This window comes from Synchiropus splendidus, chromosome 1 (assembly GCF_027744825.2).
Source record: "Synchiropus splendidus isolate RoL2022-P1 chromosome 1, RoL_Sspl_1.0, whole genome shotgun sequence".
Lineage (NCBI taxonomy): Eukaryota > Metazoa > Chordata > Actinopteri > Syngnathiformes > Callionymidae > Synchiropus > Synchiropus splendidus.
This window is the reverse complement of record NC_071334.1, coordinates 33743040-33767450: the sequence shown is the minus strand read 5'-3', so window position 1 is coordinate 33767450 and position 24411 is coordinate 33743040. Positions and strand designations below refer to the sequence as shown.

Sequence of the window (24411 nt, the reverse complement as noted above, 5' to 3'; positions counted from 1 at the left end):
CAAAGTTGGTGGATGGTCTGCAGTTGTTTATGATTTAATGTCATCACAGCCCACCAATATCTCCGAACAAATGAGGTGAAATACAATAATTTCCCAACGCATAAGCGGCTGGTCTTTAGATTACCGTCTGCCGCCCCCTGCTGGTTAATACACGCCTGCAAGGCAAGCATTGAACTGACACCATTCGTAAAGGGGGGGGGGGGGACTATATCAAATACAGTGCAGCTAGTCACACATTCGATTAAATTATATCCAAAATTTATTTTGCTACGTGCTTTTATAATATAATGAATATATGAATCACAGTGCAAGTGATTTATTTAATATACGGTTTATATGTATCTGAGTACAATATTTTCTGTTCAATTCCCAACGCGTTCAACATATGTAACGGTCGTTCTGGACATTTTTTTAAATTTAATTTCTTACTCCTCACCCCTCTATTATTCACCTGTTCAGAAAAAAAAATCCCCTTTAAAAATAAATCAATTTCTACATGTCAACCTGTTATATAGTAACAACTCTAAAGTTGAATGAACGAATATATTTTCAAATACAAGGTCGACGAAAAAACTTAACACTTCAGGCGAATGGACTTTACTTGTAACGAAAACATTCACAAATATACAGTGGCCCCCTGTTTCTAAATAAGGCTCAACAGAAGTAATATTAACACAAAGTAAACCGTTTACATTTCCATAACAGTAGGCACAAATGCTCATCTTGTCATTTTCAAAAAAAAACAGCATGCCGTTATCGGTTTACATGATCGCTCCGTCGTGTACCTCGAACGTGACTCCAGTTCTTATCGTCAGGCGAAACTGAGGGACAAAAACATTAAACAAACTAAACAGCTTTTAGATAAAAAGTGATTTAATTTTTTTTCTCGTCGCTGTGACATCGACAGCTCACAACGGCACACTTGGATCAAAATATACACGTGTCATCCATTAAAAAAAAAAAAAAAAAAACGACAACAACAATCACCTCTCGGACACGAAACCTGCCGTATAAAACACGTATGTACAGTGTCACACCCCCACCCGCTCCGCCGGAGGCCTCATGATGCGTTCAGGTCACCCGAACGGGTTTGTTAAATAAAAAGCCGCCACAGTCTGGATGTCTGACATGCAGCGACATCAACACAGTAAGATATTTACACTCGTCTGTGGCGGCCGCTCAGTTCTGGTCTTTTTGGTCCCAGTTCTGTTCGCCAGCCCTGAGTCAGACATTACACTGATGAGGCATCGCTCTGCTGCACAGCCACAAGACCGCACTTCATGTCCCCCCAGATCCATATAGAACGCTTCTGACTGTAGCTGATGGTGGAGGGGGCCCCTACATGTACATGTGGGAGCAGTAACAACACCATAACATCTAAGATGAAACGAGAGATTTAAAAAAAGAAGCCCGGCATGTTTGATCAGAAGAATTGTGATGAGTGAGTGCTCTTAAGTCAGTTGAGGGGCAACCAAACTTTTATTGGGTTTACACATCGACCACTGTGTGCGATAGGTTTGACATATTTTTTCACGTCGAAGCAACATCACCGTTTCAGTCAACGGTGCTACACGTAGGATTGCAACTGAGGAGTGTGCTGTCAGAGTTCCTCGCTACTCTGTGATGACTATGGTATCACAAATCGCCATAGCAGGGAGCGGAATGCTGGTGGCGTCCACTACTGGGGGCCCAGGTCTGTGTTTGGCTTTTGTCATGCCACAACATGGTGGTGTCAAGAGTTGCACGGTGACACTACATCACAGAGTCACCATTTTGCTGAGCATGTCAGAGGGTCTCGGATGGAGACCCGATGTGCTTCATCCCCACAGACGTACCATGGAGCTGAAGTGGTACCTTGGGAGCAGATCGAGTGTGAGGGGGTGCATTCACATAATAGTGATAGTGGGAGCCAGGCGAATAGACATCAGAACACTCAGCAGGACCAGGTAGGAGAGCAACCAGATCAAGTGCGGCCATACTAAGGTAACTGTGAGGGCAAAGTAATGGGCAAAAGAAGTGGAAGGTGACGGGGAACAACTAGAGCTAACAAGTTTGCCGTTATACAGGACCAGGGTTCAACTTAGGTTCTTTCACTGCTTGCACTACCATCCCGCCTGCTTGTAAATGTCATTTCCGCCGTGGTCGATGGCGCTTTTTCCATTGAGGAGTAGCATGGCTGAAGGGACGACACTCGAGTCACCTCAAACCAAACATGTCGGGGTCTAAAAAACAGCTCAGGCTTCAGAAAAAGCAGCAGAGTAAGCGCTCTTCACATTCTCTGGAGTACTTAGTGTCTACAGTTAGCAACGCTTAGCTCCGACGGGCTCCACACGACATCAGTGAACACCTCAACAGCTACAGCATCACGGACAGGGACCTGAACGCAGCACAGCAGTCAGTGGGGGAAACCGCGGCAGCGCAGGGGCAACGAGTAACATTAAGACATGCATCCATGGAACCAGCAACTTCTACTTTCCGGGGTCCACATGACGGCCGCCCGGGTCTCAGAATCAGAAGAATCAGAAGGAATCAAGTCCTGATGTACGAATGTGTTGAAGGCACTCCGCTTTATGTCTGTTGTGCAATGAAGTCGCACCACTGAGTCGAGTCCGGTGACGCGGCCCGAGGAGGAGAAAAAAAAAACCCAAAACATTCCCACAGGTAAAGGAAAAGAAGCCTGAACCAGTTCACCAGAAACCTGAGGCAGGCGCGTTTGTTTTGCATCTAAAAGGCCGTTTTTGGTTTCAGCTGTAGTGGATCACAAACATATAAATAAAACCACCAAGAGGAACAAAGGCGACGAAGAAGAGTTTCAGGAATGATTAAAATATTGCTACAATATTCGATTGGAATAAAAAAAAATTGATTGCATACGAAGAAATCAAAATTGCATCTAAAAACCCAGCAGACCCGCTACAACAGTTCACATCCTTGTTGCTACAGTAACCAGCAGAACAAACAAAACACAATCATGGATACACGGACAATCGATATAGAAGTGAATATACGCCAGCACAGCTCCTCAGTAAACCGTTAGCGCCTGTAAACCTGCCAATTCACAGAGGCATGAAGGGAGTTTCTACATGTCGAAGTCGAGTTGTCCTGGCGGGCCAGGGTTAAGGCACAGGGATCGTCTGAAGGCTCGACTCCTCTACAAACCGATCGGTAACGCAAACCAAACTGCAGAGAGGATTAAGGCCACAGGGAATTGACTAGGGTCAGAGATTAGAGACAGAATTGACAGAGTCGGAATTTGACGACCTTTTACACAGACAAAACACTTCTGAAGATCTGAGTCCGAAGGCAAACGTGGCGACGATGTAACAACGAGAAAGGCAGAAGATCCAGAAGCAAACAAACGGACTCGACTCCCTGAACTCTTTTAAACGACTTGAGAATTCTGAGAATAATCTCGGAACTCCAGGGTCTTGGAAAGTGACCTTAAAACCCTTTCGCGGCGAAACCTAAAAAGAGTTGTTTTTTTTTTTAAATAATTTAACTTCACACCAGCTGTGACTCTGTCTTGGAATGACGGGAGTGTAGTGGGCGCGTCCCGGCGCCGAGGCTCAGATGGACGACTTGGAGAAGGAGACTCGCAGGTGGTGGTTCTCGCCCAAGTCGTGGTTGTGGAACTCGATCAGACACTCGATGGCCTCTTCCACGGAGCCCATCTGAATCAGTGCCATCTTGTGGTCCTTCCTGTGAAGGACAGTGGAAGTACATTACACTCTGGACTCCGGCGCGATGACATCCATTCCATTTCAACCAAATCCACACCCAAGATGGTGCGCACTGCAGCAATAGATATGACCCGCTATCAGGGGACCTGCATTGGCAACGTAAGAGCGTTGGTTGCTCCAGCGGGGGGCAGGGCCCTTCCTGTACTAGTTAACTGAGTAGAAGTATAAAAACACACAAAAAAAGAGTACCTGTTGACAATCGTTTACTCATGTGGCATGACACCTCATGTATTGAACAATTAAAAAAAATGGAAACAAAATTCATACTGTAACTTGAGCACATGGAGTACTAAAGTACTGCAAAAGACAGAAAAACTGATGTGCATGAATTTCTCTTCTCCTGGAAACATAGCTGAACCTCATGTCACCTCAACACGTGGCGGTGTTGTGGTTACGTCACGCACTGGAGCATCAGACAGATGCTCCGCCGAATGGGGAAAAAAAAAAAGCCAATTCTTGTGTAGATAAAAACAATGTAAAACCCTACACTAACTAACATTAAATCATGTGATTGCTGAGAAGATCCACGTCAGACGATGACAGCAGAACTGTCTCACTGACACGGCTCGATCTAACAAACCCAACTCTGGCTCAGAGCCTCAGTAACCACTAAGGTTATTAGTTGTGTGCATTATAAATGCATTTAAAACCACGATCATGACCAAATGTCCTCCATATTCCTTACATGATCCTTCGTTTTGGTGTTCTTTGGTGGTGCGCGGCTTCCCTTCATTTAACACAAATCACATGCACGGCCCCCTACTGGCCAGATGGTGAATCGGTTCGGGAGTTTAGCTGAAGGGAATCATGACTGAGGTGTTCTGGAGTGAGGCGCGTGCTCGCTCTACTGATTTATTTACTGATATATTATTACTGATTTTGAGAAGGACGACTCAGGTTCTGAGCAGACTTACTGGAAGAACTTGAAGGCTTTGACCAGAGCTCCTGAGCTGGAGAACAACATCTTCAGGTCATCTTCCACCACTGAAGGACTGTGGACAAACCAGCGAACATCAGCAAATAACATTCTGACCCGAGCGCAGTAAAAATGGTAGACTCACGGGATGTTTGAGAGGTGCAGCGTGGCTGACGGGGGAAAGATGTTCGAGTAGTTTTTGGAGCCAGGCTTCTTGAAGCGGTGCAGCGGAGAGTTGCTGTAGTCTTTGGTCAGACCCTGGTCCTCGTGGCCTTCGCGGGGGAGCTGGACGCTGGTGTGCTTGGACAGCGTGATGCGCAGCGGCTTCCCGTGCAGCCGCTGGCCGCTAAGGTGATTCATTGCTATGAAGAGGATGTGAGGTTGAGAGGGAGCGAGCATCGGGACACAACTGAGCATGTGCAGAACCTTCTTACCTAGCTGAGCCTGCGTGGCATCGCACATCTGCACCAGAGCGTTTTCCTTCTTGTTGAAGAGAATCTTCACCCGCATCACGTCACCATACACACCTTCAAATAGAGTCAGATAAAGATTTTCATTTGTGACTGGCTGGTGTTTCAAATGACAGACCACTGACCCTTGACCTCATTTTCATCCTAGTGCGACCGAGTAGCTAAAACTAAATGTTCAGAGTAGAAGTAGAGTAACGCATCGCTGGAAGCACAAGTGAGGAAATTAACGGTCAGGGCAGATTACATCATGTAAACAGCTATGAATCACGGGAACAGCTGATTCAGCACTAAAGTCATGCAAACTGCGAGAAACCAGACATGCAAACTCAAAAACTGCTGACAAGAGCTCAAACACAACAGATGCAGCTTTGCACTTTGACAATGGAGCCAATTCTTTTAAACGTCTTTAATGTGAGTCATGTGTGAGGACAAAGTCGACGATTCTGAGTTCATCAGGGAAGACGTACCATTCACAAGTCACTAATGCTGCATTCGGAATATCAACACGCGTCATTAACTGCCGGCTATAATACATCATATACTTCTTCCAAATGAACCACTAAAAATTAGGTTGAAATTTGGTCAACAGTTTGAGAGTTGACTTGTGCGTCAAAAGAAAATGTGTTCTAAAGAAGGCACTGTGTTGCGATTAAATGATTGACTTCCTTCCTAAGGGACACACTCAGATGTGGAAGTTGGACGAGTTGCGCAGGGCACTTCATGTCAAGCTGCGCATGTACAGTACGTCTAGTCTAGTTTCACGAGTCTCCTGTCCCTTCTATTAACATTTTTCCAAGATCCCATGACTTAATGCCTGCTTCCTGTCAAGCAAACATTTCCTCTCAACAGAACTGGCTATGATGTGTCCATGCTTCGTGACCAGAGTTGTCTTCATGCAGGTCCAGTACCAGGGAATCAATCATAACTACTGAGTCTACTACTGAAACAACATCATTTCATCTGCCAGAGTGGGGAGTATAAGCAAATTAACAAGACTAACATAAGAGTCATAAAATAAGACTCAAGATGACAAACACCCCTTAAAAGTCCAAATACACATGACTCCATCTGTTCCAGGAAGCTGCAAATGTTGTGACTAAACTCGAATCAACACACAAACATCTGACAAAAATCAGCAGACAAGTCATTTTCATATACATTTAGGTTTTTTTTCCAAAAAGAGGAAAAAAAAAATCAGAACAACCAGCAGATAATTGATAAAAAAATAATTGCTAGTGGCAACATACCGAAGAGAATAAAGAGGCAGTGGGGCGTAACTCTCTTTAAAGACAGCAGAGAAGGCAGCGGAGGGACAGGACAGGTAAAGGTGGGAGGGCAGGACAGGTGGAGGGTCCGAGGCGTTTCCATGGCAAAAAAATTAAACAAAACAAAAGAGACAGATGAGGAGTCAATCAGAAGGTTAATTACCTCAGGAGAGGAGGGGCAGGTCAATTCAATACCAGGAAGACATTTTTACACATGACAGGACGCGTGTGTGTGTTTTTTCATAAAATATCAGATGTGGCTGGAAATGTTTACTGCCCTCTCGTGGTCACCATACAAGTTAATCAAGTTAATCCTCATTTCCAAGATAGTTTTACATCAACATGGAAGCACACAACTGCCAAGACAAGCTAACTGTACTAAAAGTGGACATCAATGTTGAGCTAAGAACCTGCAAACTGCAGCTAAAACTATCTTTACACTGTTACATTGTAAAAGGACAGATGTATGTGAAGTATGTGAGCGCACTCCGACGTGTTTGTGTCTACAGACAACAGAACTTCAACAGTGATGATGTCATCAATAGGAGACTGAAGCTCTCACCTCTGCATTGAGGTTGCTGACCAGCACGACCGAGTGCCCTTCTGGGATTTGTGGGAAGCCCAGTCGAGTCGCCCCAGGGAAAGATAGAGAGGCCAGAGCGCCTGGCAGCGCCGGGACTGTCAGGCCTGCGTAGGGGGAGGAGACTGCGAGAGGTGAGACAGGTGATGACCACCACATCTGACGATGTCAGTCTAAACCACAGTTCTTATAAACAAACTGAATATGATGAAACAGACATCATGGGTTGTAAAAGAAGGCACTGCCACACAGTACCGTGTTGAGAGGGAGACTTACCTGTTGGCGGCAGAGCAAAGGCGTGAGGGAAAGCATGATTAGCGCCGGTATATGGAGCAGCTGAGATGATTCCTGGCGCTGCAGATAAATTGGAACCGTCACAGTCTGAGACTTCACTTGGACTGAGATTCAACCATAGATGAAACACTGACTGAACGCTGTAGCCATGGCTGGGTGCTCCATGACCGGTTGGCTGTCCCCAGTGGGCAGATCTGGTCGAGTGAAGTCGCGGCTCTTCTCGTTGTTGAACTTGACGTTGAGGGTGGTGAGTTTGGAGAAGCTGATCCTAAGAGTACAGCAGCCATTGTAGATGTTCTGTCCGTCCAGAGACTGGAAGAGACCACAAGACACCGTAAGCTGATGACTCAGCCGCAGCAAAAGATGCATACAGCAGGGGACGAGACTCACCAGTTTCGCAGTTTGAGCAGATGCACCGTCTTGGTACTGCAACAGAGCCTGGAACTGACTGTTTTTGGTGAAGACGATGATCCTCAGCACCGTGCCAAACTTGGAGAAGATCTGTAGACAAGAGACATTTTTTCTTCCATCACACGAGTGAGATACTTTAGTAGGAAACCATCAACGGTGGAAGCTGATGAATCTCTGGCGCAACTAGACTAAGAGAGCATTAAAACACAGTTAAGGCTGGATTGCAATTCATGATGAGACATGTCCATCACAGTGGAGGACAACTGAACTGATCAAGGATGTCAAACTGAATGATGCGACAGTTGTCAACAAAAAAAATCCATATTTATTTCACTTTTTTTTTGTTTTTTTAAATCAGACAATGTAGTTCAAACAAGACACGCAAATTATTAGTGCTCATTTGAGCATACAGCTTCTTTCAGCTTACATTTGATTTTAGGAATCGATGACGATGAGCAGAGTCTGAGGTGAAGGTGAGGAATGTATATGTGCATATTTTGCCATACTTATAAGTACCAGGTCTCGACAAGCCTCCTTCTTGTGAGGACATTTTGGCCTGTCCTCAAGGCTTAGAGGGTTAAAACATGAGTAAAAGTAGTTCGCATTATAAGTTTGGTTAAGAGTCCTGGTTAAGTTTAGCCATGTGTTTTGGATTGTCAGGAGCAATTCTTAGAAACACAACTACTTGTGGGGACTGTATGGATTTCAAGGTTTACGCCCGAATTTGAGGAGTAAAATTACAAAATAACTGGGTAATTATAATTGAATTTAAGTTTGGTTTAGGTCCTGGTTAAGGTTATTCATTTGTTTTGGATCGATGGAAGTTTTGGGGAAGAGGCTGGGGAAAGCGTGAAAGTCAGTGAAATGTCCCCATAAAACACAAAAATATGACTGGGTGTGGGTGTGACCGGGGTTGTTCAGCGAGTCACTAATACAGTGAATTAACCAGTGATATCGTACACAGGGTTAGGATGCAGAGTGTCAGAAACAGTGTCAAGAGATGGATCTCGCCGTCAGCTATGTTTGCTTACGGCTGACAGTGTTGAAGTGACGGCGCGGTGCACAAGTTCTGCTCTTTAGTTCTGTCAATTAGACTAGATCATACACTTAAATCATAACATTTCAGTGTTTCACGTCACATAACTTAATCTCAACCAGGTGTGAGTGAATATGATGACGCACAGATCTTGGGTCTTGAGATACAAAGTAATTGTCCTATGCAATACTTAAAGTACGCTTTAAAGTCTGAAACTTAAATTCATTTTACGGCAAATATTAACGACTTTTCACAGAGTTAACCAAATCCTTCCAGTGTCATGAACGAGTGTTCCAGAATATATCAGGAAGTGCAGAGACTATTGTGCGACTTGCAGTTCCTCATGTTCACACAGCAGATTTAATTATATCATGCGTCAGTTGGTCATAATGAGCCTGTGTGAGGAACTTACCGGCAGAGAAAAGACTCACTGGCGTCACATTCTACTTCATTAAATCCACTGAGGCATATAGCAGTGAAACTCATTCATCACAGATCCCTGCCCTATCTAAATGTCTGTCTGAATATTCCTCATTGATACCTGGCAGAGGGCGTCCAGACTGACAGGATACAGCAGGTTCTCCACCACCACCCGCAGCACTGTACTAGGGATGATGGCATTTGGATCCACATGAGTGGCGTTAAGGGCCCTCAGAGCAGCCTGCGCTCTCTGAAAACACCAGAGAAGACAATAGGTTTCTACTGATTGCTGCAGGACTTTAAAAGTGGTCATGAGTGTCACATCTCACCTCCTGGTTGGGAGAGTGGTCTGTCTTGAGCTCCTTGTGATTGGAGAACTGGACATAGACGGGCTGGCTCCTGATGAAGGGGACCACAGTGGAGTAGTAGCCCACCATGTTCTGCGCAGCTTCCTCTGAATTCATCTCGAGAAAAGCCTGTGAGGGAACAGGAGATCAGGAGATCTCGATCAAATTGACTATTTAGTCCATGCAGAGGTGGATCTGGTCCTGGACTTCTGTGGCCATGCGTCAGACGCAGCATAGTGTCACCGCAACACAGGATTTTTCTTTTGCATTAGGAGGGGAATGGCCTTGTTCTTCCTGTATCACAACTGACAAGTGTGAAGACCCCGATATGGGCAGAAAAATGAACAGCTCTGATGGAGAGCAGAGGTGACTTGTGGACTGGACCCACCCATGTTTTCAACAGCTTTGCTCTGTCTGTGTTCATAATAATTTTTAATGATATGGGCGGATTTGGATGAAATTTTCAGGAAATATGTGAAATGACACAAGGGACAAATAATTCAATTTTGGGAGTGATCCAGATCACTGTATGGATCCAGGATTTTTTTTTTTCCAATGACCCTTTACCACTGGGAGATTGGACCATTTTCTGCATTTGTGCCACAGTGGCATTTGCACGCTTTTTTGAAGGATACTTTGTCAGTGGGAGATGTGTAGACGGTGGGCTGAAGCTGCTTGTCGGAGGTTTGCATTCTCAAAGTGCTTTGTTAGTTGATATTAATCAACTTATACAATACACCTTCAACATTCCCACTGCTAGTATTTTTTAAGCCCAACTTTTTGTCAACACATCCAAGAGACATCCTAGTTTTTGTACACTGAGAGCCTTTTCTGAGGCTAACATGACTCAACTCCAGTAATGGACCTATGCAAAACTGGATTTTTCCAGCGGGCTGTATGGATTCGCCACGACTGGTCATCACAGATATGTGGATTCACATGTGAGGACCAGGGAGCACATCACAACCACTTGGGTCTGCATACTTCAATTGAAACATCCAAAGCAAGACGAGCACCTCTGTTCACTGTTACCACAGCAACTTGCTGGAAGACTGCTGTATCAGCAGATTCATCTCAGCTAATTGAATTAGAACACAGACTGAATTCATCCCCAGCAGAGGAGCTCTGACAAACATGCAGGTGTGGTTCTGAAATGACCCGAGGTCGCTACGTCAACATACTGAAAGCACAAACCGTAAGTAAGACAAGATTAAACTAATCCATGTTTGTGTTGCGCTTTTCTCCACAGTTCATGTCAAATGGTGTGTAACAGACAAATGACAGAGAATAAAACACTTTAGTTAAGTATCTCCATTTGTGTTCTTAGAAAATAACTCGTCTATTGGAGGCGTATTGACTTTTGCTCAAGGTGGTTCGGCACGTCACGTTCTTCCCTCCCAGACATCCTCACCGTTTTCTCATCTCAGATGAATCTCGACACCAAGCTGTTCACTCACCTGACTTTTGGCTTTTAGCATAAGCAGGTTGGTGACGTCTCCGAAAGGCAGGCCAAGTCCAATCACGTCCGTTTCTGTCACGTCGTTTGGAAGTTTGCGGAGGTGGATGACCCTGGACGGTGTCCGTGGCCCCCCTAAGTCACCTTTGAACTTCTTGCTGTCGTTGCCATTGGCTACAGAGGAGAGATAGCCACAAAATCTATTTCAAAACATAGGTTCAGACTTTTTCGGGCAACATTTGCCAGCCAAGTTACCTGTGGTGTTCATGATATATGGGCTGCTGGAGATGCTGGGAAAAAGCTCGTCAGATCCTCTCTGAAACACAGCAAGGAAACGGACTCAGACCACGAAGGCGACGCGTGTTTTTGGCAGTCAAAACAAGGACGAATCAGAGCAGCGTTTTGTACTTTGGAGAACAATGCATCACCGGAGGATCAGCCTGCAGTTGGGACAGGTATAGAGGAAAGAATAAATTAAGTAGAAAATTATTATAATGTACCAAGTTCACTTAAACTTCTGCTCACTGCGGTCATCTGAACAAAGTGGCAAGAAAAACGCTGACAGCTAGTTTACCTAGACAGCATTGCTGTGCTATTGGATGCAAAAATCAAAATTCACAAGATGAATACTTTGATGAGAGCAAATGCAAAGATGAATACTTGATGCTACATATGAACACATCAGCCACTCTGCTTCTGATTGGTATACTGACACAGCATAAATGAGGTCAAGAGCAAGCGAGGGGAAAAACAGTTGAGAATTGATCATTGATTGGAAAAAAGAAAGAAGTGAAGCCATAAAACCACCCTGCGCTTCCATGTTGGCTTGGCAATGACAGAATGCGATTGCTAGACTATTAACTATAACCAAAGGGTTCGGTCATAATTCTGACACGGAAGTGAGCGATTAGTAACAACTGACAACAGAGAGAGAAAATATTACAAATTTCTCTCCATGTATTAACATTCAGGATCAATCAGCCACTGGTCGTACACAATATAGCGCCAAACACAATCTCCAATCTCGATGATAATTTTGCATTTCACAATAAATTCGATGAACACACAGCACACTCACTGCACTGGTCTTTACATGAACATGACGAGAAACATGCGCTCTCAAGCTCCGGCATTAGACAGCCAAAACCGGCGTGTGACAGTTATGGAGAATGTGGTGGACTTTCGTTCACAATCGTAGCTTAGGACATGGAACCTTTGATGATGGCACTGGGCGACTCCGACTCTCTGGGTCCATGTTTATTTTATTAGATGGATGGTCCTAATAGGTTTTTTGACACTGTCTTCTTCTGGTTCACAACACATGCAGTTCTCCCGCTGTGCTGGCCCCTCGGCAAAACACCGTCGTAAAAATAGTTGGACACTGAACGGACCTCCGCTCCGGTATTGGCGGCAGCGTCCTCTTCCGCGTTCCCAATTAGGGTTTACTGATCGCAGGCACACAGTCTCAGGGGCACCAGTTAGGGACCATCAACAAATTTTAAAACAGTCACAGTATAAGCGAAATCTTCAATAAGGCAATGAAAAACAACCATTTTAGGAGAGAGAATTGTGAAAAGGTTTTTCATCGCACAAGACTGACAGTTTGTATAATGACTTAGAATAGAATATGATTAAAAGATCATTTATTCACAGCATTGCTAATACTTCGTAGTGTGTCGAGATGGGTCCATAGTTAAAGTCAACTGTTAAGAGACATGAGACACAGCAGACAGATGGCTCAATTTAACCCCTAAATAAAACCAGCAGAGCAGTCCTGTCAGACAGGAGCGGGCATTGAATTTCTCATCGACAGTTTGTTAACTATTATATTTCAACATAAATAATAATGTTGGAGAGAAATTCCACTAATTGGTTTCATCATAAAACAGTTTCAAAAGAACACCATACCATCCCTCCTAAAATTTACAGTCATTAGGGACACATTGAAGTCAAATGAAACCTAATGATACAATGGCACAAACAACATTTCAGGGCCAAGCATGAGACAAGGGAATTGCACGTGTGACAAAACTGGTGTAAAAGACATCAGCTTTGTAACATTTGAGACAATGTAGTAAAAGTTGGGACAAAGATGTCTTGATACAAGTCTGACTGCGTTCCTATGTGCCCCAAAGGTCAATAACACGATGACAACGTACTACTCAGCTGTTCAGTAACATTTGTGTGTTTGCGGTGCTGGAACCGGAGCAGAAGTTTCTCCTGAACAAAGCAGCAAATATCCGCTTACTGATCCTCGAATGAATAATGGAGGAGAAATCCGAGTGCCAATTCCAAGCCACCGTCCAACAGCTGCTAGTTGGCCGGTCTTGTCCACCGACCGTGGCGGCAGAGAACAAACACGATTACCAAAGCTCCGTCGGCTGCTTCCGTCTCCATGCTGCAGACTTGTTTACACAGTCGCCTAATTTCCTTAAACTTGTCATTCCTTCTCCACGAGCAGGAGGTTGACTCTTGCTCTCAGCAGCAGAACCAGTTTGCTTCAGGACACACAACATTTGTTTAGGTGAGCATCTTACACCCATTTGAGGTTATCAGAAAATGTGGTATTGGAAACCCATTAGTAAGGATCGATCAGCTGATGACCACATGCCTTAGCCAACCATGAAAGGTTGGCTACCCGTTCCATTTTACAGGCAATATTGATATTCATTTCAATCGGACAGGGAGAGAATTTTGCGGTGCGCTCAGGCTGGAGAGTTATCAGTCTGGGTTATCATTGCGTTCTACAGCTGATGCAAAACAGTTCCCTGCTTCAGGTTGGAACCTAACATCCTCACCAAAATGGTCGAGTTAGGGAGTTTAGTTTTGTTCTGTCTGTGTGCAGACATCACATCCTCATGCCAACGGCGTAATATATCGCCATTGAGAAAGTGGACTTCTGCATCCTATTTGGCACGCTTTCCAACCACGCACTCCTGCCTGGAACGGGGAAGGAAAACGTGTATACTCCATGAAACGGCCATCCATCATCACGCAACATGGGAACACAAAAGTGCAGGTTCCCAATGCCAATAAAATAAGTCACTGGAGTGAGAATGGGTTGGTGCAGAGACCTGAAAACGACATTTTAATTTTCTCATGTGTCATACAAAAAATTTAATCAAACTAAACGAAGATCAATTGACTTGTCTCAATTTACTGACCTATGCTTCTACCTCTGTATAGCCATGTTAACTTCTCTGGTAGCTTTGTTTCTAGAGTGTTGATTGTGTTGTTGCTTTGTCTGTCTTTCGTCTTCAAATGCTGCTGTAACAATCAAAATTTCCCCGGTGCGGAAACAATAAAGGCAGTCTGATCTAATATCGGTGGCAGATATTGCGGAGCAGTTTGTTTGCCTACTTCCTGCAGAATTTGATACAAATTCCTACATAGTAATGTTAGCATAGCATTGTTCAGGAACACCACTGAAGGACACAGCACCAAATTTTTTTTCCAGCTGGCCATTATATCATGTCATGTCAATTCATATCTGCTCACTTTTAACACTGAGTCTGAGCTCCAAGGCCAAGTGAGAAACAAAGTTGCTACAGTATATGATATAAGAATGTTTTCTGCATCAACGTGACCTCGCTAGCAATTAAATAAAAGATTAAAGGCTGTACTAAGAAGGTTTCAGCCTCAACCTGGAAACAGTGTCCGGTGACAGGCCTGGGGTCGTATATGGTAATCTGAGCTGAGATTGTTCAAAAATGATCCGGCTCAGTGACAGCGAACTATTGTCCTCCAATCGGCCCACGACCTCTGCTTTCATGTGTCTGTAGCGCCGACAATGATCTTCAACAGAATCCAAAGTGACAGCATTTACGATCTTAAATTATCTTTGAAACAACTCAACAACAAAGCGATGACATCTGTCAGTAAAATTAGCTGTGAGCCGATTACCTTCGAAAAAGTTTGTGATGACGTCACTATTCTTTTCCGATCACAAAACTCATCGCCTGTTGCGACTAGCAGAGGCCCTTCCCTGCAGGGATCTATATAACCTGTATTGAACACTACGTCATTATTGATTGGAGACAGATTCTGATGGTGAAGAGAGGATAAACCTTGCTCACTACTATACATTCCTTGTGTGTGCCTCAGAGACCCTGTAATGCAGCTTTGGCTACACCGGACCCCGCTCTAACGTCAGGAATGGTACTTGGAATAAAAGGCTTACTGTAAATTGTTCCTAGAACTTAAAAGATCCCTAAGCTGAGGAAGGAGGTTAAATGATACCTCAAATCCAGATAGGAGCTGACTGACCACTGCTAGCAATTCTCCATGACCGTGTGAACCGAGGGTATTCTACAGTAGCAGAAAAGTGAGCATGAGAGAAACTGAACATGGTTTAGATTAGTCTTTAAAACCCTGGATGACTTCATGAACAATTTCAGACATCAATCAAACAAGTCTATGATTATGAACAAATAATGTGGTGATGTAATTATTTTAGCAGAAAGTTGCCCTCTTTGTTATACCCATGTTGTAAAGATAATACTCGCAAACACAATACAAACTATTTATCTTTCCAAAAATGAGCATGGTAGCAACTTATGACAGGACGACTGATGAAGAAATGAATGCCTTTTTTATTTACCTGAATCAAAGCCGAAGTCTTCAAAACTCACGTTTGTCCAACCAACAGTCTAAAAACCCAAAAAGTATTCAGTTTACCATCAAGTCAGAGAACATTCAATCTAGACATGAATAACAATTACTGTTTAACCAAGTTAAACTGATTTATTTGGCATTAGCAGAGGCATGCTGGACCTGTTTAATAGCCAAAATAGACCACATATAATATTCACCAGGAGACAGACAAGCTGCAGGGCCGACATGCAAACATGAAACATCCAGAGGCTCTATGTTACTCTGATCATCATGGACGGCACATATTTTCATACAAGCCATGTTGAACTTAGATAAGATGTCCATAATTAAATTATAAAGCAACCCACTGCGTTAAAGGCAGCTGACTAGTACAAAAGTTGAGTTATTGTCATCTATGGTAGTTGAAGTGCTGAAGAGCGAGTAATAGTTGTGTGGAATTTGTCGAGCAGCTTCTGATTACATTGTGATCCTAAGATATGAGAACACAGTGGGCAGCACAGATCGAGTAGAAAGCTTTCTATCGCAAGCTAACACGCCATGTTTACATGCTACGTTGAACAGAAGAAAGGCATACAAAGCTACCAACCGCAGGTCTCCGTCTGTGAGCAATAGTCAGCCAGGAGGAGGGGTTTGGACGTCATAATGACACACTGAGCTTTGACTCTATCTCTTGGCAAAATGCAGCACATAACACACTTGAAAATTATTACTAGTCAAGAATTTGAAAGACCAGTCTTCATATTCCACACTAAGGGGCTTTTCACACTGCAGACTCTGGTTCATAAGTCTGATGTCAACACAAAGAACCCAGGTTTTGGCTTAAGACTTGATCTCACCTGGGAGTTGCACCTCGTCCGTGGAAGTGCTCAGTGTGTGGAGTGAGATTCTTCCACTATTTTCTTGCCAAATAAACTTAAAAAGACTCTCTCACGCACACTTTCTGGCAGAAGTTCGTCATGACTCCATATCTGAGCTGACGCGGTTTCCTCGTGTTTGGTTCTGACAGAGGAATAAGGTGATAGAACCTTCGTCGACACATTGTGTTCAGCTTGGTCCATAGTGTAACCCAACTGATCACGACTACCTTCAGACATACTTCTTAGTGGGTCACAAACCTGCTGTTGCACATAGTGCCCCTAGCCAAACAGGGGGAAAAAGGACATCACCTGAGTCGCAAGAGGTGCGAGGCTGCGCAGCAGGGAGCGAATCAGACACAGGCCACCCGAGAAAAAGTCTGCAGTGTGAAAAACCCCTAAAGTATGACAAAGTGCGCTCCCTTTGAGGTGTAATAAAGTCTGCTGAGCCAACAGACATTTTCTGAGTTTGTCAACTGTGATAATGAATGCATGAGTGCACACCCATTTTGGCAACAGAAGTATCTAGAGAACTGTAGTTTGTAATGCTTCGTGAGTAGTCTACTTTCAAAAGACTGTAGATTTTATCAGCAAAAACAATGATGGATGAAAAAAAGGACCGCACAATACATCAGTAATCAGTTAAAATACTAGTCCTAATACCTACTTTTTGTTTTTGCCTTACGTTTAATCAATTTGGTTTGCAAAGGCGCAATATAGCCAATTCAGAAACACTTGAATTATATGTCCAACATTTCCAACAACATTGTGACATGTAGAGCCATAGTAAATTCAGTTATTAATGATTTGAATTTTAGTTAAGGTTTCCACCAGGATTTTTTTTAAAACTGTGGGAGCACTTGCCCAACCAGAAGCGGTAGAGAAAAAAGGAAACAGATGGGAAATCTTTGACATTTACTGAATTACTGATTATAAAAATGCTAGTTTTTAATAAAGAGACGTATATCTCTTCAATCTGCAGCCGTCAATATGCGGTCAGTCTCTTTTTTGACCAGCTAGAAAGCGCGTCATGAGTTGCACAAGCAACAGACTTCAGTCATTATGACGCTTCTTTTGGGATTTTTTTTGTTAAAACAAGCCAAAAACCACCGTAATCACGTCCATGATGATGTATGTGTTAGGCGATTGTTTGAACGCTTCCACTTCGTTTTAATGCATTTCATTAGAGTTCATCATTAAATAGGAGATTCTGAATGTATTCATCGTCTTAGGTATTTCACACCAGTCTTACTGGCATTGACAAACTATGCTTCAGCCTGCGAATGGTGCCATGCACACGTCCACGACCAGCAGTTGGAAACACTAATCGATCTGTGGGTCTCTTTAAAATCAGAATTTTTGCTTTTTACTTGAAATCAGTCAGGAAAGTGGAAAGTCCTAGTACAAATTACTGTGCAAGGATGGCACTTGTTGGTGTGGAGAAATCAACTGTGTGAACTTGTAGGCAGAGAGGGAAATGCAGAAAGCTGACAACCTGCCAGAATCACTGCGTCAACAAGGTCAATAAATAGAGCCAGAACTGGTCATGTTCGATTGTGTAGCGTTAGTATAAATCTAAATCTATATGGTTTGCAATTCCAAAAAGTATTGAGCATCTAAAACACTCCAGTTAAGACTGCATTATTTGTCTAATTCAAACTAGCTTTCCTTACACGTTTGAATGATCCAGTGCTCATACAAAGCAGAAGTCATCTTAAAATTGCCCCCAGCTTTGCCAATTAAATAAACACTGTGGCTCAATCACTTCTAATGAAAGCCGGATTGATGCCAGCAGGAAGCTGTAAAAACAGCTGGGTGCCCCTTTAAGACCAAAGTGTTTGTCGTTAACTAATCAGATTATGCGCTGAGTTTTTGTGGAATGTGACCAAAAAGCTGCTCTGGTTTCATGCCAGAGGAGTGACCTTTCAGACCGCCACAATAATTACAGACAAACTTCTGAACTGTTCCAGATGCCACCGACTCCAAAGCCAAGAAACAAACACCACGAAGAGCTAAGTGATTCCGATGCTCACATCACCAGCAAACACACCAGCAGCCAGAAACCAGGACAAAAGATGAGCAGGAGGAAGCAGAGTAGATAGCAGAGGGGGTGCCTACCTTAGTACCAACTGTTATATCTTGGTGGACACTGCTGCGAAGAAAAGACAGCCGTGTTAGCAGAAGCAGCAAGGAATCATACAACTTTCAAACACTGAAGGCAGGAGGTGAATGTCTGCTTGTTTGGGACAAACTTGAGCGTGAAAAAATAGCCGCAAAAGCAGATTCTCATCTAAAAACTAGAAGACTACGGCTTTAAACCAAAGACCTTCAAGTCAAGAAGCAATCGCAGCACCACAGAGAGATTTGCATGCATACGGGTCATCTACATACTTTCTTAAAAGATGGCAGGTGCAGCAGTGAAGGAACTTGAATACATACTGACAAATCAGAAGCAAGCAGATATTTTACTTCAATTATTGGTCAGTGTGGGTCTTTTGGGTCAGATCAAATATCCACACGCAACTTGGGTACAATTCCTTTCCACGCCCGGAACATGACACACGCATACCCATACACACTCACATCTCTGTCGACTTGTAGTTCAGTGTTGACTCGTAAAAAAAGCAAAACCACATCAGCAAAAAGTGCAGCTCGTTGTGGATGTAGCCAAAATGAAAATGAAGGACAGGGCGACAACAGCAGCGTGCTGCATTGTTTACTTTAGTAACACATAAGCAGATGGAGAGAATCGATGAATATTTTACTGCTGCTCACTCATTGCTGAATATACTGAAATAAATGTGTGTGGAAGAAAGTGGACACCGTATATGTCCGGCTGCTTCAAGATGAAGATAAGAGGATGAAGGAGGATGACTTGCTATGGCAAGTCCCAAGGGGAAATGAATAGAGAAATTTACAGTCGTCAATAATGCACCGTTTGACAAAAACACACTTGTGTATCCTACTTTTGTTTCTTTTAATGAAAATCTGCTCCCATCATTAATTTATGCCTATAAAATGGGCAACAGCCACAAGTTCACCAGCAAACAGAAAGGCACATTGTTCTTAGACTTACATTTTTGAACCTGTCAGTCGATCTGATAAAGTTGGTTACAAATTAAGAAGTGAAAAAAATTAGCATTTTTCTATCGGTGAATTGAAATTCAAGATGACAAAGTCTCCAAGTCTCAGGTTTCCTACCATTTCCTTTCATAAGACACTGCCTTTCCTTAACAACAATCACACCACTATCAGCACAACCTGCCCATCACTGAACTGTATTTGTTTTTAATACACACTACACATGTGAAGAGTCGCTTTCTCAACCTCATAACTAAATTAGGAACAAACATGCTTAATCTCTAGTCTCTGAAGTGGCCCAAACACATTACATCTGCTAACAAAAAGTGAAAAACAAGCCAAAATTACGTTCATTCGCCTCGCCTAGCCAAGACTTCTTTAAAAACATGCATCATTTTCACAACAACAAGGTTCCATTAAAGCACATATTTCGATTACAGTTCTGGTTGAATTCTTGTGTTTTAGCTTACTAATACTCGGATGTTCAGAACTTGCCCACGACATAGTGTTACACAGTGTAACACTCCTAGTGCTCAGGGCACAATAATTACTGTGACACTACAATACTGATCAACAATGGTTAACTGAAGGGCTGCATCAATTTAGTTGACATTACAATCTGTGCACCGAGTTATTGTTGGTAAAAACTAGGGATGCGCCGATCGATCGCTCACCGATCTTGATCCGCCGATTTCAGCGTGACCGGTGAATGCTGATCACTGCCAATCACAACAACTGACCATGTGTGACAGACGACGCTCTGATGAAGTCCCGCTGGTTGTGACACGTCCGCTCCACCCTACTCGCTGCTCACTAAGCAGCGGCATGTCTGCTGTGGACGTTCTTTCAATCTGTCATGTAAAGTTTGCATCCTGCAGCACTTGCACGGGACAAAGCAGTGCAGGGAAGCGCCTTCAAGTTCAACACGCCATTAAAAGAGCCAGCACTTGACGGAGCACAGAGAGTTTTCTGGGCTCACGAAAGTGACTCTGCTGGTTCCTCAGCAGCAGGCGGTTGGTGCAGCTGACACTTAGCAAAACCCTCCGGTCCGAGCGTGACATTCGGAACGATATGAAATTACCAAGCTATCACCAAGCTAGATGACCAGCCTTTCTCAGGTGTCGTTTACGCAGAGACAGAAATGGAAACAACTGGATCCATCGCAGTTTTGGAGTCAGGTGCAGCATTCGTTAGCCACCTTAACCTGAAACTTTTGAAAACATCCAGAGTGGAAACTTTCATAAATGCAGTGCTCTCTGTCTCAGAGTCCCGCTACAGTTTGTTAATATTTCACACATTCACCTGTGACGTCTCACATCTAATTAAATGTTTTTCATTTGTCCATTTGACAGAATAATTGCTGCTTTCAGCAAGGTTTTTCTATTTTTGCCACCTTGAAGTGGGAAATAAAAAATGTCTGAAATTAAATGATTTAAAGTTCATCTTTTCACTTCATGGACGTCATCAATGACGCGTGGCTTTGTTTTGTTTGCAAGGATGCTGTGTCTTTAGAATGACCAAACCCCTCCAACATCATGGTGTAATGATACAAGACTGTTGCTTTGATCAACGATGCTGGGAACCCTCAAGTTAATGGCTAGCACTTAACTTGTTGTCAGGAGAGATTTGTTTTTCATATTGTCTCACACGTCAGATTAGTGCTACCACTGTGCTCGTTCTTACGTTCATGAAGAGCAGCAAGGAAATATTTGAAGATTTTTTTTCCCTTCACCATGTTTGTGTTGTTCTACTTGTTCACATGCATGTTTCACGCCGAAAGGCCACACCTCTCTTTTCTGCAAGAGTATTACAGCACCATAGGACTGCCATAAGTAGTTATTAACGATAGAGTGGAAGTAGACTTTTTGTTAAAGGACTAAAACGGTGATTATAGAGCACTTGTATGAAAGCAGTGGAGAAAAAGATTGAATAGTAAAAGAAACAGTTTCCTGAGGATAGGGTTTTCATCAGATTTCCCACACAAGCTCAGCAATAACCAAAGATTCTACAGACACTACAATAGTAATGAAAGTAAATCTACCAAAAAGGCCACAGCAGAATAAAATCTCCACAATAAAGGACAAAAGTCCCCATGAGATGTCAGAACCACCACCTTGCTATATCATTTCCAAGATGTCCAACCATAAGAATCACTTGAGCTCCAACATTTCATTTTCAATTCATTCACTTTTCACCACATATTTCCAGCATCTTATTATCAAAAGCAAACGCCATGACAGAAAACCGTGATATCACCAGTCTTTGCACAGCATACAGAGGATTCTTCATTTAACCCACACACCAACATTTTATTAAAAATCCAAAGACAACTAGATGACTTGTTGGCACACATACATTAATTATGAGAGCCGTGATAAACTATTTTAAGAATGGCCCAGAAGAAACATCACCAACAATCTTGCACAAAAGTCGAAAACCAGGTTGAATATTTAGAGTAGGAGTATATCAACAACACTTTACTGCGAGCAAGTGACAATAGCAGCTCAAGCAAAAGAAAAACCGGCTGGTCAGGATGGCGCGACTGTAAACCAGATGGAAGAGGACCCCCTCAGGGCACGAATGAGTCCTGGCGAGGCACAAGAATCCAGGACAGGAAACTCCACTGTAGCCACAGAGATCACTGTTATCACGGTTGTGTGGGACGACAAGGACATTCTGTCTGGTCTACACAATCAATGAGAAGTCCAGGACAATGAGAGTGATTGTTTCTCCACTTTAAAGGAATCAGGAGGAACCTTAAACAAGTGCTAAACAAACTGGTTCGATGGCAGTTTCCTCCCTGAGACAACAACGGTGGAATCGATGCTTCCGTCTGCACACTACAGCTAATAAAGCAACAGGTGTTGACAGAGTACACAATAAATTATCTCATAGTATGAGAAACGTGTCTCAATACTATTAATGTAGGATGTTGGGGGCCAGTAAAGGTCGGAAAATATGTATAGGGAGGTGTGTTCTACCATTTCAAAATATTTTTGTAATGTCTAACAAAATACATTTAATTTAGAATTAATTTGGAAAATGACTTTCAATAATTTGAGGACAATATCCACATGCATGAAGTTTATCAACTGTACTTATCTTATAATTACAGTTTAGGCGCACGAGTTCTGCTACATACATTTTTAGTTTTGATCGTTTATATCCAACTCCCTACTAATTTACCAGTATTTTCAGATTAACATAACCATTTCTGCACGAAAGCTAGAGGACTAATATACAAGATCTGAAGATTCAGGATGAAACGTGTATATTATTTGATCAAGGGACTCCAAATTACATCACCGTGTAACCGAGAAAACACCCAAATGTTGCGTGTAATCTAAGCCATTTGAGTTTTTAGTACTTAGCAGCCTGGATAAGACAGCAGTGGCAACGTTTTACACCGAGCTGTGTTTACGAGTCTTACGAGGGAAGACGTCGGCCCTCTCCGACGCCACAGCTAGGCTAGCTTAGCTTCTTGCTATCATCAAAACACAAGGCAAACGCACGCTCCTTTAGCAGCAATAACACCAGCGGAACCACAGAAATCCTAACGATTACACATACATCGTGTATTTTCCGGAGAGGCAGCCAACGGGAAAGAAACTGGGTGCATAGTGGGCGTGAAGTCGGCGACAGAACTCACCCGTCCATTGCACAACACGGAACTGCGGAGCAACAGGTTTCCTGCCAGCCGACCACCAGCTCCTGTTATAGACTGACAAAATGGCGTCGGGGCAAAAGAGCGCGCCGATTGGACCGTCGGTAAGGAAAGTAGGCGTTGCCTACTAGAGACCTGCGATGATTGGCTGCGAGGACCGCAACAAAGACTGAGATTCCAGCGACCCAAGAAAATAGGTGGGCGTGGTCCGGACTTAATCAAACATAAAAGTGTTGACATGGAACATTTGCAGCCTTTTGTCGCTTATATTAAATGCATCACGGGCCTTTGTAGCTTCTCATCACCTGGTTAACTGCATATACTGTAGTCTGTAGCAATCAAACAGACACATGCGTGTTCATATTATAGCAAAATTCCATTTAAAAGGTTGGGCCATGCACACACTGATAAAGAAACCCAGACTTTCCTCTCCTCAGACACCCTCCCCAGCTCATCTGAAGGAAGCGGGCCTCCGGTAGATCCTGGGGCTGCCCTCTTCCTCCTTCTAACAAAAATAAAGCTTATACATCATTTTTCAGACCACTGTTCACAAAGCAACTGCTTACAGGTCCACAGCACCTCACCTGGGAGGCATGAGCCAACTGAAAATATTTGTTTATATTTTTTATATATTGAACTCATGTGTCATGAAATGGACACACACATTGCTTCTCCCAGCCTAACCAGGGTTGTCTGAAAGACAGCCATGACTATGACTCATGTCATTTGAGGTTGTCAGCATGCGCCCAGTGTAAAAGTGTGTTTGGATGATTTTGTGTCACATCCGTTCTTTTTATCATGGCAGGAGCTGCCAGGTTGTGCAGGTCATTAGCTGTGGCGAGGTGTGCAATATGTGCCGAGTCCAGTGTGCAGGACAATGCTCGCCTCAGGCAGTCTGCTTCTCCTTGCCTCAGTGTCCAGTAACATACTGATGAATTATTCCTCCTCATGCTGCTTTTCAGGAAATTACTTTGTGTGTGTTGAAAGCTGATCCACTTGCCCAACCATAAATAATAAATCACACACACCAACCACACCAGTTAATTTTCCATCACCTAGCAGGACAGCTGGAATCAAATAGAACATTGTGCCAAAGTTCTCATCACAGTGACACATGCTTGTTGTATCACACCACAACCTTCAGTTGTAGTATACACGCACACTGCAGACTAAGTTGCATATTAAAGACTATATAATCTTATCTAAAACTGTTGACTCTAGCATTATTTTTGAGACTGAAGTGATGTAAATATATGCTTCATG

At 43.3% G+C, this 24411-nt stretch overlaps 1 protein-coding gene across 9 annotated transcripts; it reads right to left on the bottom strand.

Annotated features, from left to right (window-relative positions):
• Positions 1 to 202: 202 nt before the first annotated feature.
• Positions 203 to 23197, bottom strand: ptbp1b (polypyrimidine tract binding protein 1b). 9 transcript variants are annotated; one of them, XM_053853568.1, is made up of 16 exons: positions 23134 to 23197; positions 18522 to 18555; positions 15536 to 15584; positions 11191 to 11251; positions 10937 to 11109; positions 9462 to 9608; positions 9254 to 9382; positions 7656 to 7766; positions 7400 to 7577; positions 7248 to 7325; positions 6954 to 7096; positions 6374 to 6407; positions 5091 to 5183; positions 4802 to 5018; positions 4655 to 4732; positions 203 to 3699 (listed from the first exon to the last, which is right to left on the bottom strand). In XM_053853568.1, the coding sequence occupies exons 4-16, from the start codon at positions 11201 to 11203 to the stop codon at positions 3567 to 3569; spliced, it is 1527 nt and encodes a 508-aa protein (XP_053709543.1). In that variant the 5' UTR covers positions 11204 to 11251; positions 15536 to 15584; positions 18522 to 18555; positions 23134 to 23197; the 3' UTR covers positions 203 to 3566. The 9 variants fall into 9 exon arrangements, with proteins under 9 accessions (XP_053709543.1, XP_053709544.1, XP_053709545.1 ...); XM_053853569.1 differs by having other exon boundaries at positions 18522 to 18552; positions 23134 to 23164; XM_053853570.1 differs by lacking the exon at positions 23134 to 23197 and adding an exon at positions 23055 to 23122 and having other exon boundaries at positions 18522 to 18552.
• Positions 23198 to 24411: the final 1214 nt, after the last annotated feature.